Here is a 17,122-nt window from a genome sequence, read left to right as displayed (position 1 = left end):
ACGAATTCGTTTCGGAGATACTCGAAAACAAATGTAATCGTAATACAAAAATGAGGATGATGGCTCCAGACTTTTATTTTCTAGATCTCGTTTCCGGCTCCTGGTGCGACCTCGCTTGACAGGTGAGGACGCGCGTGTGCTCCTCTCACACTCGTAGTATCTGGACCATGGACTAGACGTGTCTCTGTCTCCGTCCCTGTCTCTGCCGGAACCATGACTCTGTCTCTGGGCTGGTTCTCAGCTCTGCTCGCGGGCCTTTTCTCCGCCAGTGTTTTCCAGAAACTTTGCTTCCCGTACTTCTGGCGGGACCTGGTCTTCCTGCTGACCGTCGTCAGGTACGGGCTGAAGCTGGAGCTCTCCAAGGTGACGTCACGGGTCTGCACGGTCCTGGACCGGTTCGTCCAGCAGGCGCAGCGCATCCCGGACAAACCGTTCGTCATCTTCGAGGGAACCGCGCACACGTACCGGGCCGTGGACGAGCGCAGCAACAGGCTGGCCAACGTGTTCCTGCACTCGGTCCAGCTGCGGCGGGGAGACTGTGTGGCGCTGCTCATGAACAACGAGCCCGACTTCCTGTGCGCCTGGTTCGGCTTGGCGAAGGTGGGCTGCTCGGTGGCGTTCCTGAACACCAACATCAGGTCCAGGTCTCTGCTGCACTGCTTCAACTGTTGTGGAGCCAAGACCCTCATCGTGGGCGAAGGTAAATATGTTTTGACGCAGAAAAGTTCTGAATCACTGCAGAACTGGACCATATTGTGAATTATTATTGTTGATATTATTGGATCTGGAACTGTTACCAGAAGTCAGTGTTAATCCATCATCCATCCTCTGTGTAAACATGTAAATAAAAGTATTTCTCTTAAATCAAAATATATATTTGGTCGATTTAAAAATATATTTTTATTTTAAATCCCAACTGCTCGAAATATGTTGTTGACAAAGTCATAAAATATATAAAGTGTAAGGTAATGTAAGGTAGAACTTTAAATTGTTTTTTTTCCAATAGCCACAGCAAATACAGCAATTTTTCATAAAAAATAAATCAAAAATAAGAACAAGAACAAAGAGAAAGATATAACAAGAATATAGAAAATAGGACTAAAACCCAATTTATATATTTAATATTATAATACTGATATATTTCGTAACATAATAATTGAGTTGAGAATTACAATTATGCACTTGACATTGCACTATATGTTTTTATTTTTATTTTATTTAAATTGTATTTTTTTTTCTAAATAAAATCTATATTTTCTATATTGTGATAAACTGATGTTTATTAAAAAAAAAAAATGAACTGTTTCCCGACTCAACAGAACCCACCTAACTTTAAAAAAGAAAAAAAAAAGCATTGAGTCATAACTCACCTGCTTGAGACCCTGACAGGGTCTCAGTGATCTGCTAAAGCATGAATCACTTTTTATATATATATTAAAACATTTCTCTGTAATATCGGTTATTTAATTATATTATTACATTTTGTTAATCAGTAGAATCCTGGTGGAGTAAATTGTCTGTTATGAATAGAAATTGTATTTTCAATGACATTCAATCAATCATTGTACAATTAACAATAATTAAATTAACATTTTGGATCTTTTTAAATAAATAAATTGAGATTTATTTCACGTTTCCGAGAGTTCATGAAATAGATTTGACCCAGAAGGCATCGGGTTATATTTAATAGTAACTCAAATACGTAATAATTTAATATAGTAAAGAAGACTATTCATGATGACATGTTTTTTTTTAACGTGTGAATATGTAACGCACAAAGACACACACTAAGCGTGTCATAATAAGTGGAGGAAGTGACAAGATGTTGAGGAAGTCAAATAAAGCTGAGACCTGGACCTCTGACCTCACACTGTTGCTCCATGTATGTGAAAGTTGAGGCTCTAAAGGTGTGTTCTTGCATCACCCTTATATAAACCTCACTATTGAACTCTAGCATCATTGATTGACATCTCCATCATACCTGGATCAGTGCCAGCATGTATGAAAGCTCGTCTACACTTTTTTTTTCTGATTTTCAAGCCACGTGAGCGGACGACACACATCAGCTCAAGTAAACAAGCATGAAGAGACGGCTTGTGAAAGTCAAGAGCTGGTTGAGTTACAAGCGTAGTGGCACACGTGTGTGCGGAGGAAACACGCGTGTTGGAACGTGAGCGTGGCCTCATCCTAGGGTACTCTTGTTTATGAACATTTATTATGAAAGTGAACCAACGTAACTCTTCAACGTGTGTTTGAGTTCAATGCTTCACCTCTGTGTCGATAAACCAGCCAGAGAGCGCAGACCTCCACCGAGCAGCTCAGGCCAAACCAAAATGTGAGATTCACAATCATGTTATACAAAATAATGAAAGAAATACATTTTATTAGTGTTTACTTTAAAGCATTTTCCGTTTTATCAAAAAAAAAAATCTTAATTTGTATGTTAGACTCTATAATATTCATACTTTACGATGTTAATTGTTAATTTAGTAACGCACAAATTTCATGATATTTCGATACTCTTGCATCATTTTTGGGGATACTCAATTTAGGGGATATCTCGTGATTGTTTCACTTTCTTTTTGTTGAATTATTAGAACTGAAATCAAAATATGTCCAAACATCAGCTTTAAAAGCTGCTGGAGTCCTCTGTATCCTCTCGTCCTCAGTTATCGCCAGGATCTCGCTGGATTTCGTTGTTCCTTTAAATGCGGTGGATTTATTGAGTGTAATTGTAAGTAAGTAAGTAATTTGTATTTATAGAGCGCTTTTCCAGACCAGGGTCACAAAGCGCTTAAACAATCAAAACAATATTCAATAAAGTATATTCTTTAAAGGTCAAGATAACACTGAGAACAACACAGGAGTTCCAGAAAACCAAGGAAAGGCCTGAACAAAAACTTCTTAAGATGTTTCTTGAAAGAGTCAGTAGATCCATCAAGCAACACCAAAATGAAGAAGGCTGTAATGTATTTGTATGTTAATTGTAAATAAAAAAATCTTCATGTCACACAAAATTTATTGAAATATAAACAATAAAACAACTATAATAGAATATAATATATGAAGCCACACAAAAACGTTTTTTTTTCCAAATAAAACGTGCTGTTATATATCGATACAGTAACATGAAAAATATATCGATATATATCAGTCTTTTTGTTTTTTTCTCTGTGTGTGTAAAACCACTTCTAGTGCAGAGATTAATGGATACTGTTCCTGTGAGGTTGTGTTATTAATATGCTGACAAACTGGGTGTGGACACACTGGACCTTTTACATACTTGATGTTTGCTTTTGATTAGAGGAATGATGAAACATCTTGTTGGATGTTTCCTGATAAAAAACCTCAAACCCAGCCAAGAATTCTTGTCCGGTAGATTTTCCACATTTCATTCCACGTTTCGACTGGAATCACAAAGGTTTAACAGTGACTCGACGTCTTTCTCGTCACGATTATCTTGTGTTTGGTTTGTTGATATCTGTTGACGTTATTCGATGATTGTGACGTTTTCAACAGATTTGTTGGAGAGTCTCACCGACATCCTTCACAGCCTGATCGAAGACAACATCCGTATCTGGGCCATGAAGAGGAAGAGCGAGCAGACGCAGGTTCGAACCCTCTTGGATCTGGTGGAAGTCGCCTCCACGCGGCCCGTCCCAGCAGAACTCCGAGCCACGTCCTCGCTCAAGTCGCCGACGCTCTACATCTTTACGTCCGGAACCACTGGTGCGTCTCAAATCTTCCTCGACTCAACAACTGAGGCCACTGATGGCGCACGGGCAAAAAAGTTAAAGTCGTTTTTTTGTTTTTAAATGTTTTTTCTAGATGATCCCTTTATTTTCTGTGCTTTCACTGACTCACAGGTCTGTCTAACTATTTTATACCGTTAATATAAGTACATTTACAACTTTATTGACACTACACCGTCACTGACAACTAGTTATATTTAACCAGCGTCTTTAACATCTTCAACTGAACGTTCTGAGATTTTCTCGAAGGGTCAATCTTATAATTTGAGTGACTTTAATCGTGATTTTTCCTAATTCAATAATAAGTTTGAGATTGTAATCTTGCATGTCCATTGCTTTAGGATGCTGTCGTGACTTCTTAGGTTTTACAAAGAAAACTTCTGCGTCTTATCTCGCAGGTGTAGTGCCACCTGTTTGTGTCACGGTTGTCATGGCAACATGCCAAACAAAGCAGGTCCGGAGGGAGGAGACTTCCTGCTGGATCAATTTTTTTCTCCTCCTCTCGTTTACCTTTGACTTCATGGGACTTTTTGCCAAATATGTCAAAGATGAAGAACTGTCTTTGCTCAAGAGTTCAAAGTCAGCAGTGGCATTAAAATGGAAAAGATGAAAAAAAACTAACTTTTTCATTTCGACATGTATACAACAGTTATTCAAATGAAAATGTTTATTAAGATATAAACCAATATATACCAACTACGGTTATATTAAAGCTGATGGTGATGGGCTCCATTTGTCTTTGACTTTCAAATGATTTAAATGATAAAATTAGATTGTAATCTTCACTTAAATTTGGAAAATGTTTGTACTAATCTTCTTTAATCTATAAAAGTTTCCTGGATATAAACTTTAATTTCCCACCATCTACTCAGTAAACTAGTTCACAAACCTGTCCCAGCCACATATGGTGTAAAGAGAGGGGACACCCTGGACAGGTCACGAGAGTTATCGTATACAGAACTTCAAAATAAAAGCCTCTATATCGTCAACCAGTTTGACACAAGACTGAGAGGTTCTTTAAGGACAGACAGTATCCAGGTCGATTTGCAGCGACACATCTCTGGAAGGATCATTAGTTTGAAAAGAAGACCCCTGGCCACACGAAATCAGCGAAAGGGCCGCTAATGCACTTTGGACATGTCCTACTTACAGCCATCAATGCACCTCTGTGTGGGTTTTTTCAAAAACTTTGTTGGGAAATCCAGAGTTTTTTGCTCCAAGCTAAGGCAGCATTTGACCCAGCAACCGTCTTGCTATGAGGCTGAAGAAGTGATAAAATGAAGATCTGCAAATCACCGTTCACCACCGGGGGTTGAGCCGTCATGAGGTGTGACCTGCAGGGACAGTGAAGGTCTGTTTCCATCTGGACGTCAAGACACATCTTCTTTGACTTTGTCTTCCTCACATGAGCCTCGCTGACCTTAACACGGCGGATTTGTCTTTTCTTCAAATTATATATCCTCGGTACTGTGGTGTGTCGTCATGGTAACGATGCTGCGATGGTTTTTCTGCTAATGGAGCCGCTGTCTTCGCAGGTCTCCCGAAGGCGGCCGTCATCACTCACCTCCAGAGCCTGAAAGCGGCGGCAGGGTTCTGGGCGTTCGGAGCCACGCAGGACGATGTCTTCTACATCCCTCTGCCGCTGTACCACAGCGCCGCCTCGCTCATCGGGATCGGAGGAACCATCGAGCTCGGTACGGTTTTCTGAAGCGATGTTCGGCCAGATTGATTCTCACTTAAAATGCGTTGATGCTAAACACATAAATTAATATTCGCAATGAACGTGTTGTATGTTTGTGGGCTGTGGGAGGAAACCGGAGTACCCAGAGTAAAGCAAAGGGAGAAAATACAAACTCTGGACATCAATAATTTACTCACTTTTGTAATGTATTTCTCTGGTGATGGAGGCAGCAGATGTCGAAGAAAAATGTTGAATTTCACAAGACCAGGAAGGTTCAGATACTTGACTTTGGACCAGAACTATTTGACGACACAGCTGTAGATGAACAAATATGATCAAGTCTTTGTGAATTTAGGCAAACGTTTTGAACCTTCAGTGTGGTGTAGTTATGCCGATAAACTGTCCGCTCGCCAGATAATGTGACCAGTATGCAGAGCAGCACTTGGACCTTCATTAGTGAGAAGGTGGACACTGGGCTCATTGTGCCGGTCATTAGTTATCGTTGACCCGCTTGAGGATAACACGGCGTCTCTGTGGTGGACGTGAAGATTTGCACGTCCACCTTGAAGCTCTCGGATTGATTCAGTCCGACTCCGAAGGTATTCTTCAACACCTGACCTGAGACCTGATGGTTGAACTACCATGACTTTTCTTCACGATCATTTATCGTCCGGTCCAGACTTCCATGTGCTTAGAAACCTCTTCTCTAGCATTATGTTCTCTCAATATTTACAAGGTTTACTGTTTTTTATTTATTTTATTGATCATGGTAGGTTCTAAAAAATCTGAAATATTGAACAATAGAGTGATTTAATGTGTTTAAATTTATAATACATAATTCAGTCCTTCCATAAAATGGGTAAAAGTGTGTGAGTTAATAAATATTATTTTCTTAATATTATATTTTACGTACTGTATATAGTATGTACTGTATATGTGTGTGTATATATATATATATATATACTGTAAAAAATAAATACTATATCAGACAAAAAATTGGATTTTGAGATAAAAAATGTATTTCAACAGCTAGTTCAGCTGTTGCTTTGCATTATGGGTGTAACTGGTGGGAGTAATTTTTCGTGTGTCCATTAAAAAAACGCATTATATTTTAAGGGAAACACGAAGTATAATGTGGAGTTTTCAATCAACAGAAGGATGGTCTGAGTTAACTTGACATGTGTAGCTGAATGTTGTTTCTAATAAATCAATATCAACATCAACATATTATAATAACAGTGTTATCTGAAGAAACCGTGAATGTTTACTTTATAATAGAAGAGAAAAACAGGCACAATGAGCGACAGTTGAAAAGAAAAGCCTCATCTGTAAAAAGGCAGAAACCTCAAGTAGAACCACACTCGGCATGAACGTTCTCCTGCTGTGAGCGAGAGAAAAAGAAGATAATAATAAGGTCTTTCTTTCACCTGGCAGGTGCGACGTGTGTGCTCAAGAAGAAGTTCTCAGCCTCACAGTTCTGGAACGACTGCAGGAAGTACGACGTGACTGTGTTCCAGTACATCGGGGAGCTGTGCAGATACCTGTGCAACCAGCCCAAGGTACGTGTGCTCTGTGAGTGTCACATGACTGTGTCACATGACTGGAAGACATTCTACCGCTGAGACAAATGTTGACCTGCATAATAATGGACCTACAATTTTGTTTAATTACCACGTTAACCAATCCTTGCCAAGATTATTTCTCTCTTCAACAGTGTGTTTCAAGAGCGTTTGAGGTCCATAGATGAAGCTGCTGTTTCGGTTTCATACGACACTAATTGAAAGTGACACATTGTTGTGTGTCTTCATACAGAAACTAGAACTCCTGCACAGATTTTCATCAGAATCCTTCTCGGTCTCTTGTCACTTGTAAATCAAGTTACATTCTGAACAAGTCACAAACGGGTCTTTGTCCGGGAGGTTCCTCCTCCCCGGCCGGAGTATGAGGCCACAGATCAGACTCAACCGTCCTCTTTGTCCACTGTCCCCTTGTTATGTTGAGTGGGTGAATCTGCACTGACCGCTGCACTGACCACTGCACCGGCATTTGTTGTTCTAGTCCGGCCGTTCAAAACAAGTTGTTTTTTTGTCCTAGAGAAAGTCCGTAGATGACGCCTCTCGTCTTAGGATAAAGAGAAGGGATGTGTGCATTGGTTTACTCCAGGTACTCCGGCTTCCTCCCACAGTCCAAAAACATACAGAGGTTGATTAAAAAAAAACCTTAATTGTCCATAGGTGTGAGTGTGTGTCTGAATGTTTGTGAGTCTTTTACGTGTCCTGTGACAGACTGGCGTCCTGTTCAGAAGTAGCTGGGACAGACTCCAGTCCCCCTCACGCATAAACAAACACACACTATATTACTGTCTTTGTCCCTTGTGGTCTCACAAAACAACACATGTATGTGTTGCTATGAGGTCCGGCTCAGTTACCGCTCCATCCTTCCTTAAAAGTCCACTTTGCATTAAGAGCTTTTCCAGTGAAGACGTTATTGATCAGATTCTCCCCCCCTCCCCCCCTCCTCAATAGACCAACATGGACAAGGTTCACAAGGTGCGGATGGGAGTTGGAAATGGCCTGCGTCAGGATGTCTGGCAGGACTTTCAGAGTCGCTATGGAGACGTGAAGATGTGCGAGGTGTACGGCTCCACCGAGGGAAACCTGTGCTTCATGAACCACATCGGCAAGATCGGAACGGTGGGCCGCTCCAACTTCTTCTACAGGGTGAGTGCTGAAGTGTTTTGCTCATGGCTGCCCCCTAGAGGCTTTTCATGCCACCTATTATACAGGTCTTTTTTTCATTGGGTTAGCAACCTGTTGAGCTCTTGAAGTAAACCATATTTTCAGGTATTGTTTTCAGTTTCAGGCTATTTAAGAAGCAAATAAGGAAATGAATAATCCATTCATTTGTTTTAAATTCAAATATTTAATCAAGTCATGGTGTGAAGAGCAAATTAAGTGATAAATAAGTTTAAATGTGCATTAATCTCAGGTAAACATGAAAATCAACTTGAGTTTTTCAATTTATGATCGTGTCAGAGAGAAAGATTGATTTATAAGAAGTGAGTTCATAAAGTGAGCCAACTATTCAACTGGGATCAGCGCGATTGTTCAGAGAAATGACCACCGTGACAAAAATATCGTCTTCAGCTGGACCCTCCAAGCATCATCTATCATCAGGATGTTGCGCAACAGTCTCTCAAGCGGAGACATAGGAATGAAAACAACTCGCTTGTGTTACAATTTCAAGTCCACTTGATCTGCCACTGTGTGCAAGAGGTCCAGTCTTCACCATCCTAGAGCTTCCACTCGAGGTCATGTGATGGAATAGATAGAAATAACGTCATAAACACGGTGGAGGAGAGTCGTGCTGAAACAGGAAATTAATCATCAACCGGCCTTGAACGGTTTCATAAGGAGCTTCATTGCATCGGTCAGTCGACAGTGTTGATGGTGACGTATAAAGTGAAGCTGAGTTTCTCTAGTTTGACTCCGTCAAAGAATTTACCCAGTGTTGCTCAATCTGAACAGCTCGTGTGCTTTAAGGACAACAGTTTACTTACCCAGAAATGCTTCCTTTAAATGAAGCTCTCCACGCGTGTGTGCTCGAGGGAGTCAGTTCAGTTTGTTTAATATAAGTTTCACTCCACATTCCTGCCATGTCTGGAGGTTTAAAGGTCACAAAAGCTATTCACGGTTTACTTAACGTATATTTTTGCTCCAGAGAAGTTATGAATAATGTTGCAGCGATACAGATCTTCTAGAGACCATTACTGATGCATCAGGTTACTGAAATACACCCACAGGTTTCATTCATGAAGTGCGAGTAAATCCAAGCGCAGATTTTCACTGAAAGATCTCCACTACGAGAAACATACTCTGCCTTTCCGAACCAGGCTGAAGACCCGAAACTGATCGGAAACTTGTGTACGTGTGTGTGTATTTTTTTTATTTTCCTCTGTTAGTTGTAGAGTTGTGACAGGTTAGTCAAAGCGCAGGGATGTGAGGGATGTTGTTATAACACAACTATCCTATCAGATGATAAATACATAGACGATCTGATCTGATCCCTCACAGAATAGAGGTTACTAGAACCAAAAGGTGAATTTCTCGCTTCTCACGTTTTACACACAAATATGTAAGTGAAAATGAAAGGTATATAGATAATTAAGGAACGATTTCAAGATTAAAATAAACAAGTTATTTTAGAGATAAAGTGCCAAATAAGCAGACAGACCCTCCCAACAACTCCCTTTTTATTCCACCGTCCCTTTTTCAGTTTTTGAATATTACAAATAAGGATGTCATGGAAAATAAAATGAGTAGTCAATAATAAATGCACAAGAAACAGAAAAACGTTATAAAAAGAAGCAATAATATAATTAATAATAGTGTTTTATGCTTTAATGTTTTGTTAAACAGGCTAGCGTCAGCCTGGCTAGTATTAGCCTGGTAAGCATTAGCCTGGCTAGCATCAGTCGGGCTAGTATTAGCCTGGAAAGCATTAGCCTGGCTAGCATCAGTCGGGCTAGTATTAGCCTGGAAAGCATTAGCCTGGCTAGCATCAGTCAGGCTAGTATTAACCTGGCTAGTTGTCAATACAGTGCAGTACAGTATCCTGTTCTTACACTAGTATTAGCCTGGCTGGCATTAGCCGGGCTAGTATTAGCCTGGCTGGCATTAGCCGGGATAGTATTAGCCTGGCTGGCATTAGCCTGTCTAGCATCCGTCTAGCTAGCATTAGCCTAAGTAACCTTATGTTAGCTTCAATTATTCGTCTTCACTTTATACTTTTGGCCAAACTCAATGATATTGCTAATATCTGATAGTTTGCTTTTACTTATCTTATTATCCTACAAGAGTAGATAAGCTGCGGTAGAGAGTTGAGTTCACCTGTAGTAGGAAGAAGAATGCAGGTATTGACTTCACGCTTTTCATGTTTCGAAAATTCTAGTCTCCAGTGATGGCACATGAAGAAGTGGGAGTTCGAGCAACTGCATAAGGTTGCCATGGTAACATCATTGTTGTGGAGCTGGTAAACTAATGTGGAGAATAGTTTGAGCTCGTGACGTAATCTGGCCTTGTGTATGAGCAGAGAAATACTCCATTAGAAATGGATGTTACGAGCATCTGAAGGAGCCGCTGACCCGGTGACTCTGATGATCAAGTCCAGCGAGAGATAATCAGCTGATCACTAAACCTGTGATGAAACAGGCTTAAATTACGCTAAAATCTTCTTAACTCTTAAGCAACTTTATTAATCCACACAGACTAACTCGCACACACGTGAGACGACAAAATGATAATTCTGAGCCACTACTTTCCTTCATCTTAATGCTGATCATTGAATTAATTGACGTGAATATGACTGATGGAGATTTTAAATTAATCCCTTCTTGTTGTCCCACAGGCTGCTTAATCCCATAATAAAGCCTGGAGAAGATCCAGAACTTTTGACCAGCTTGAATAAATAATTAATACAATATTTTTATTTTAGTGATCCTATCAGTGAATTCATGGCTTCAATAAAAACATTAATATATATATTTTTTTATAGTTATTATTTCAAAGAATAATCAAACTTATACTGCGATTTACATCAATCACTTCGCTCAGGTATGCTTGATCTGGGTGCAGGAGTTGCTCTTGGTTTCTCTGTTGACATGCGGGTGATTCAGTGGGTGACAGTGGGAGGGCACACTGGTCCGTGGAATTATCCACACTAATACTGGTCCGTGGATCAGCGTTACAAAAGGCTGTCAGGACACGTATTTAACTGTAAGCCATGACCTCGGCTATACTTGGAGCCGCCCCGCTGGCCCACGAATGAGTTCACAAACATGCTTATGAAAGTGATGATTCAAGTGGTATAAATGTTACTTACGACACCAAACACACACATTCCCCAGACTCAGCGTATTGATGGATTACATCAGATTTCTATTGAATAAACGACTAGTTTTGTCGTCAATCATGTTGAAACCATAGGTGTTATTAAATTTATTATTAATCATCTGATATGATTTGATAAAAACCATCACTAAACTAGAGTCGGTCGTGTCCGTCTATCAGACTTTAAACTTCATATCAGCTGTTTGTTCTTTCTTTCTCCTGCAGCTCTTGTTCAAGTATGACCTGGTGAAGTACGACATGCTGAAAGACGAGCCGGTGAAGGACCAGTACGGCTTCTGTCAGAGGGTAGAGGAGGGTGAGTAAGTGGTGACGTGAGGTCGATGATTGGTGAGGCAGTGACTTCTTTAGAGTCAGATTTACAAAATCTACGCTCTTTAGTTTATTCAATTGTCTGCTGGTTATTTCATATCTCATTAAAACTCTAAACAAAGACGCACATAAGATACGTAGTGATGTACCTCAAATAAAAATGAAAAAATGATACAATAAGGAATAGAGGACGACAAATCTTTGAGTTTTCGCGCACACTGTTATCCTAACATGTAAACAGAGGGAACAATTGGACAATAAAGTTGGTGTGTTACCCTCCCTTACTTATGGTGCCAACAACATGACATCAACTGTTTGTCTCGACGACTGCTACTGAATAAACAATGTAGATTGATGTTCATATTGATATGGAGACATATAATGACAGCAGTGTTCAAGATAAGATAAGGTTATAGATGACAACGAGTAAAACTGGACTTTATTTGGTGAAGGAGAACAAACCCAAAGAAAATTAAGATAAATTGCTCCTCAGGAATTAAAATCAAAATCAAAATCGGACTTCTTATTAAAGTAATAATAATAATAGATTAAATTTTTATTGCACCTTAAATTTGGTCATCGAATCTCAAAGTGCTACAGTTTTAAAACAAAATAAATACATCAAAAACAAACTCTACAATACTAAATCATACATAATTAAAATATTAAAAGGTTTTGGCCCCTGATTTGACACCTTTGGTAGAGAGACCTTTATTGAAAATGATTTTTCTTTTTTAAATTAATTAGAAAAGTGTCAAAAGATGATTTGAAAATAATCATCTTCTGTCCAGTAGTCTGAGAAAAAAAGTTAAAGCATTTGTGTTTCAGTGTTGATTATCTGCCTTTTTGACCAGAAGTTTTTGAAAAAACTAACTTTTTTTTTCGTTATGATGCACTGTTGTCGCCATGACGACATGAACAGCATCCATGATGGTTCATCTTCTTCTCCTCCAGGTGAAACTGGACTCCTCCTGTCCAAGGTCAGCGCTCTGAGCCCCTTCTTCGGCTACGCCGGGAGCAAACAGCTGACGGAGAAGAAGCTGATGAGGAACGTGTTCGTGAAGGGAGACGCCTACTTCAACACGGGAGACCTCATGGCTGAAGACCACGAGGGCTTCATCTGCTTCAGGGACCGAGTGGGCGACACGTTCAGGTACCAGCGTCAGGATTCATCTTTGTGCTCTAATGAAACAGCGACCTCCTTATAAATACATTAGAATGAAGTGTATCAAGTTTATATTTATTCTGCACCAAACCAAATATACGAAATCCTAATCCCCCAGAAAACTGAGATTAATATTATTATTATTATTAATAATCAATATTTAATACGAATTGTAATAATAAAGAACAAATCCTAAATAAATATTGTCTTTTTGATGTAAACTTAGTTTTCTATTAATCTTCTTTTTCCAATATTTAAAGGATTTTTAAGGGAGGAAACAAGTTATAAAAGTAAAGTGACTTCTTCACAACATTTCATGAGCCATCTTCAAACACTAAATAAGATGTTTTAATTGACTGGCTGATCCAATGAAATCTTTTAGTGCTCAAACTAAAAATGAGCTTATGACCAAAAAAGTGGTTATTAGTGGGGGGGTAACAGTAAAGATCAGGCAGCATTCATTCTTAGTCTGTTGGGACCGTGTGTTATTATGGGATGTTACAGACAGACGGTAGACGAGTAAATAAACCATTATTTATTGTTTACATCGTAAAATGTGGTAGGAATCTCAGAAAACATTTTACTGTAATGTTTACTGTATGTAATCAATAAATCAATCAATATACTTATTAATTTCCACAGAGAAATCTCACATGTCACGAAGGCTGCCTTGACTGCAGAGAAGGAAAAATAAGATTTTTGGTTGGATGTACACAGTAAAAAATAAATGAAAATTCTATAATTGCACATGAGATTAAGTGTATTTTGACAAATGACCTGGAGATGTTGTAAAGAACAAGATATGATTCAGACAAACACAATAAGATTGAGTGAATAGAGAATATCAGGCAGGATTATACATGTAAATTGCTTGTCTACTCGAGGACTGGGGGGGTAACTACTGCCTGCTAATCATATATGCTGACAGCTCGTATGGTTAAATACAAAGCTTTGAATTATCTCATGTAGTAGTTCATGTGTCTGATCTGTTCTTCTTTCAGGTGGAAGGGAGAGAATGTGGCCACAACAGAAGTGACAGAAACTCTGGGGCTGGTCGAGTTTATCCAGGAGGCCAACGTGTACGGAGTTCAGGTTCCAGGTGACCCCAACATCCTGTACCCCAACTTTTTTAATCTCTTCCTGGGAAACCTCTGATCCACATTTGGGATTTGGTCAAAATACCCGACTTTCTCTGTTGCTTTCCTCGCAAGTAAAGGCTGTTTTTGTCTTGTGTTGATGGCTATAAGGTCACGAAGGTCGAGCAGGAATGGCCGCCATGATCGTCAGAACCGGCTTCACATTTGACGGACAGAAGCTCTACGAACACGCAGTCAGAGATCTCCCACCCTACGCCCGTCCTCTCTTCATCAGGCTACAGGTACAATAATTCTTTTTTTTTGTACACAGTGAGAATGTTTCTTTGTCTTTTTATATACATCAACTATTATTGCTATATAGAAGGCAATACGCCAAACGTGGTCATATTCAGTCTGACTTCTCTGAGGTCGGGTCGAGGGGGCAGCAGCCCAAGCAAAGAGGTCCAGACCTCTCACCTCCTTCAGTTTAATCCTGCCATCATGACCTGGGTCTGCCCCGGGGCCCCCTCTAGGTTTGACCCAAACGACATAGAAGGTCTTGACAAGATAATAAACGGAATGATTAAAAGCCAGTTCATTAAGTGAAAAGAAAGGCAGCAGAAGACTTTTGTGAAAATAAAAAATAAACCCTATTTTCATCGAGTATTTTTTTGATTGTCTAAGCGCTTTGTGACCCTGGTCTCGAAAAGCGCTGTATAAATAAATATTACTTACTTACTTACTTACTTACAATTTAAACCTGTTAAATAAATCAATTCAAGCTTCTTTTAGCCCCATCTTTAGACCCATAATCTGCTAATTTACTCTCTTGTTATTTCCTGCTCCTCACAGTTTTTGGGTTATTTCTACTTAAATTATTATTTTTAAACCTGAGTAACTATATCGCTCTATAAATCAATAGATGATATGTGTCGGTGTGTGTGTCCTTCAGGAGACGATGGAGATGACCGGCACGTTCAAGCACCAGAAGTTCCAGCTGGTCCAGAGCGGATTCAACCCGTCCACCATCTCTGAGCCGCTCTTTGTGTTGGACCACCAGCAGCAGAGCTACATTCCACTGACTGACGCCATCTACCAGAGTGTGGTCTCCGGAGAACGCAAGCTATAGTTCTTATCAGAGACTTGTGTCAGTGTGTGTGTGTGTGTGTGTGTGTGTGTGTGTGTGAGAGAGAGTCGTCACACACCCCAAAACAAATGTGTGCAGAACTATGAAGTGTGTAGTAGAAACACGGTGTGAATGAAGCGACAGAAAAGTCCGATATCTGGTGATATTATTGGATGTAAAAAGAAGACGACGACTGTAGACGAGTTCAAAGAAGCTCTGAGGTTCTCACTGCCTCTTTTGACGATTACTTGATTTATTTATTTGTTTTTCTCCCTCCAGCTAATGTTGCACGAGTAACATTGAAGTTTATACGCCCGACATGTTCTTGACGTGTTCAGGTGATTAAGAATAAATGGTCTCATTTGTAGACTTTCTTTTTATTAAAGAAATCAGGATGAATTTGTATTTTTTCTACTTAAAACTATATGGAAGTCGTGCCTTTAAAAACCTCATTAGTTTTGCTGTGTGTTTGTTACTTATCATGTAGGCTTGGATAGTTGTTTGCTTTTACTTCCTGTCCTCGTTTGTCTGTCAGTCAAACTAATCAAAGACACAGAGTTGTGAACATATGAAGCTTGTAAGTAAGTAAGTAATTTGTATTCATATAGCGCTTTTCCTGAACCCCTTTAAAGTATATATTTTAGTGAGTATTGTTTCACAAACATCCAAGTTTGTCTTCGTCAACTCGAACACTGAAGTTTATTTGAGATGATTCTCTGACGTCATCGTCAAAAAAAAGAGAAAAAAGACACGTGTCATTTTTTGTTGTTTTCCTTAGATTGTGTGAGTGCAGTTCAACACTAGCTTACTAACCTTTGCTGCTAATTTCTCAAACCGGTTGAAAGGTAAAGAAAATGTTTTATTGACATAATTTACAGGTATTATCTAATATATTTTGTTTTCAAGTGATTACTTATCAGGGAGATTTAAATGTGATAAATAACTGCTTTTTTTTTTTTTTTTCTCTTTGACTTTGCTCTTCTGCTCTTTTTTCTTACCTCAGATATTGAGGATTGTTGCATTTTTCTTGCACAATAAAAGGTTTTCTCTCACTGTCAACCTGCATTATGTTTAATTTCCGATCACATCTTTCCACTTCTGGACGAATAAAATCACAATATCTGTTTTGTTGTCACAGCTTTTCTTTCAAAATGTGTTAAATGAAAAAATATTGATAAATTCATTCGTCCAAATGATAAACTATATCAGAGGTTGTTCTGCGGCCTTCTAAGAGGTGAGCTCTCTATTATCAGCTGCTTCTGACCCACGACCTGTCACTGTAACTCATTTTGCTCTTCTGAAATTTACAACAACAGCTCGCCCGAGTCGGATCCCTTAGGACTCATTGTGACTTTAAAACCTGAAGACAAAAGTCAATATGAGTTCACAATGTTCAGCGTCAGACTGTGACTGTTGTCGCTGCTGCTGGTTCAGGTTTTTCTTAAAGTCCTGTCAGACGTTCACTATACTCTCTTCAGCTACACACAAAACGTAATAAACGTAATGCTCTTGAATCTTGACTGTTAATATGAGGTGAGTCATGTTAAAATGATCAGTTAATCATGTTTTTTAAGATCAGTGATCACAGTTGATCTGTCCGATTGAAAACTAAGTTCAGTGAAAAAAAAAGCTTTTATAGAAAAATCTAAAATGAAAATACATAAATGAATATAAGTAATGGAATTGTCAGACTAACAACAACCTCCTGCATGTGTTTTTCCTGGGGGTTTTTTCTCTTGTAATCGAGACCATCTTACAGCAGAGGGCGCTGTTTCTTTATTTACCAAGAAGCATATACTGTAGACGGTTGAAGTCTAATGACGTTGTAATTTAGTTTTAATGTTTTATTTACTATTTTACTCAATTAACTTTATAAGATACACTCACATGTTTAGTCTGACGATACGAACAAGTTGTTTAATAGCAGCCAAGTTGCGATTTACATAAATTTGATTTAACTATAGATATAAATCGTTAAGATGTTACGGTAACAGCGAACCGGAAGACGCGTCACTGCTTCACTTTCAGATTTAAAAGTTAAGGATAATTGTATCAATTTAGGTGCAGAGCTATTATTAACCTCAGGGTGGCGCTAAAACAATTC

The 17,122-nt window shown here is 39.2% G+C and overlaps 1 protein-coding gene across 1 annotated transcript; it reads left to right on the top strand.

The window, feature by feature from the left end:
• The first annotated feature begins 141 nt into the window (after window positions 1–141).
• Window positions 142–16,074, top strand: slc27a6 (solute carrier family 27 member 6). The gene is made up of 10 exons (XM_087791175.1): window positions 142–700; window positions 3,520–3,729; window positions 5,288–5,446; window positions 6,868–6,992; window positions 7,959–8,153; window positions 11,547–11,637; window positions 12,606–12,804; window positions 13,818–13,915; window positions 14,064–14,194; window positions 14,845–16,074. Exons 1-10 carry the CDS (start codon window positions 214–216, stop codon window positions 15,019–15,021), a joined length of 1,872 nt encoding a protein of 623 aa, XP_087647301.1. The 5' UTR covers window positions 142–213; the 3' UTR covers window positions 15,022–16,074.
• The last annotated feature ends 1,048 nt before the right edge of the window (window positions 16,075–17,122 follow it).

Source organism: Callionymus lyra, chromosome 5, assembly GCF_982586985.1.
Source record: "Callionymus lyra chromosome 5, fCalLyr1.hap1.1, whole genome shotgun sequence".
NCBI classification, from domain to species: Eukaryota; Metazoa; Chordata; class Actinopteri; order Syngnathiformes; family Callionymidae; genus Callionymus; species Callionymus lyra.
Note: the sequence above shows the minus strand (reverse complement) of the source record. Positions and strands in the feature narration are given on the sequence as shown.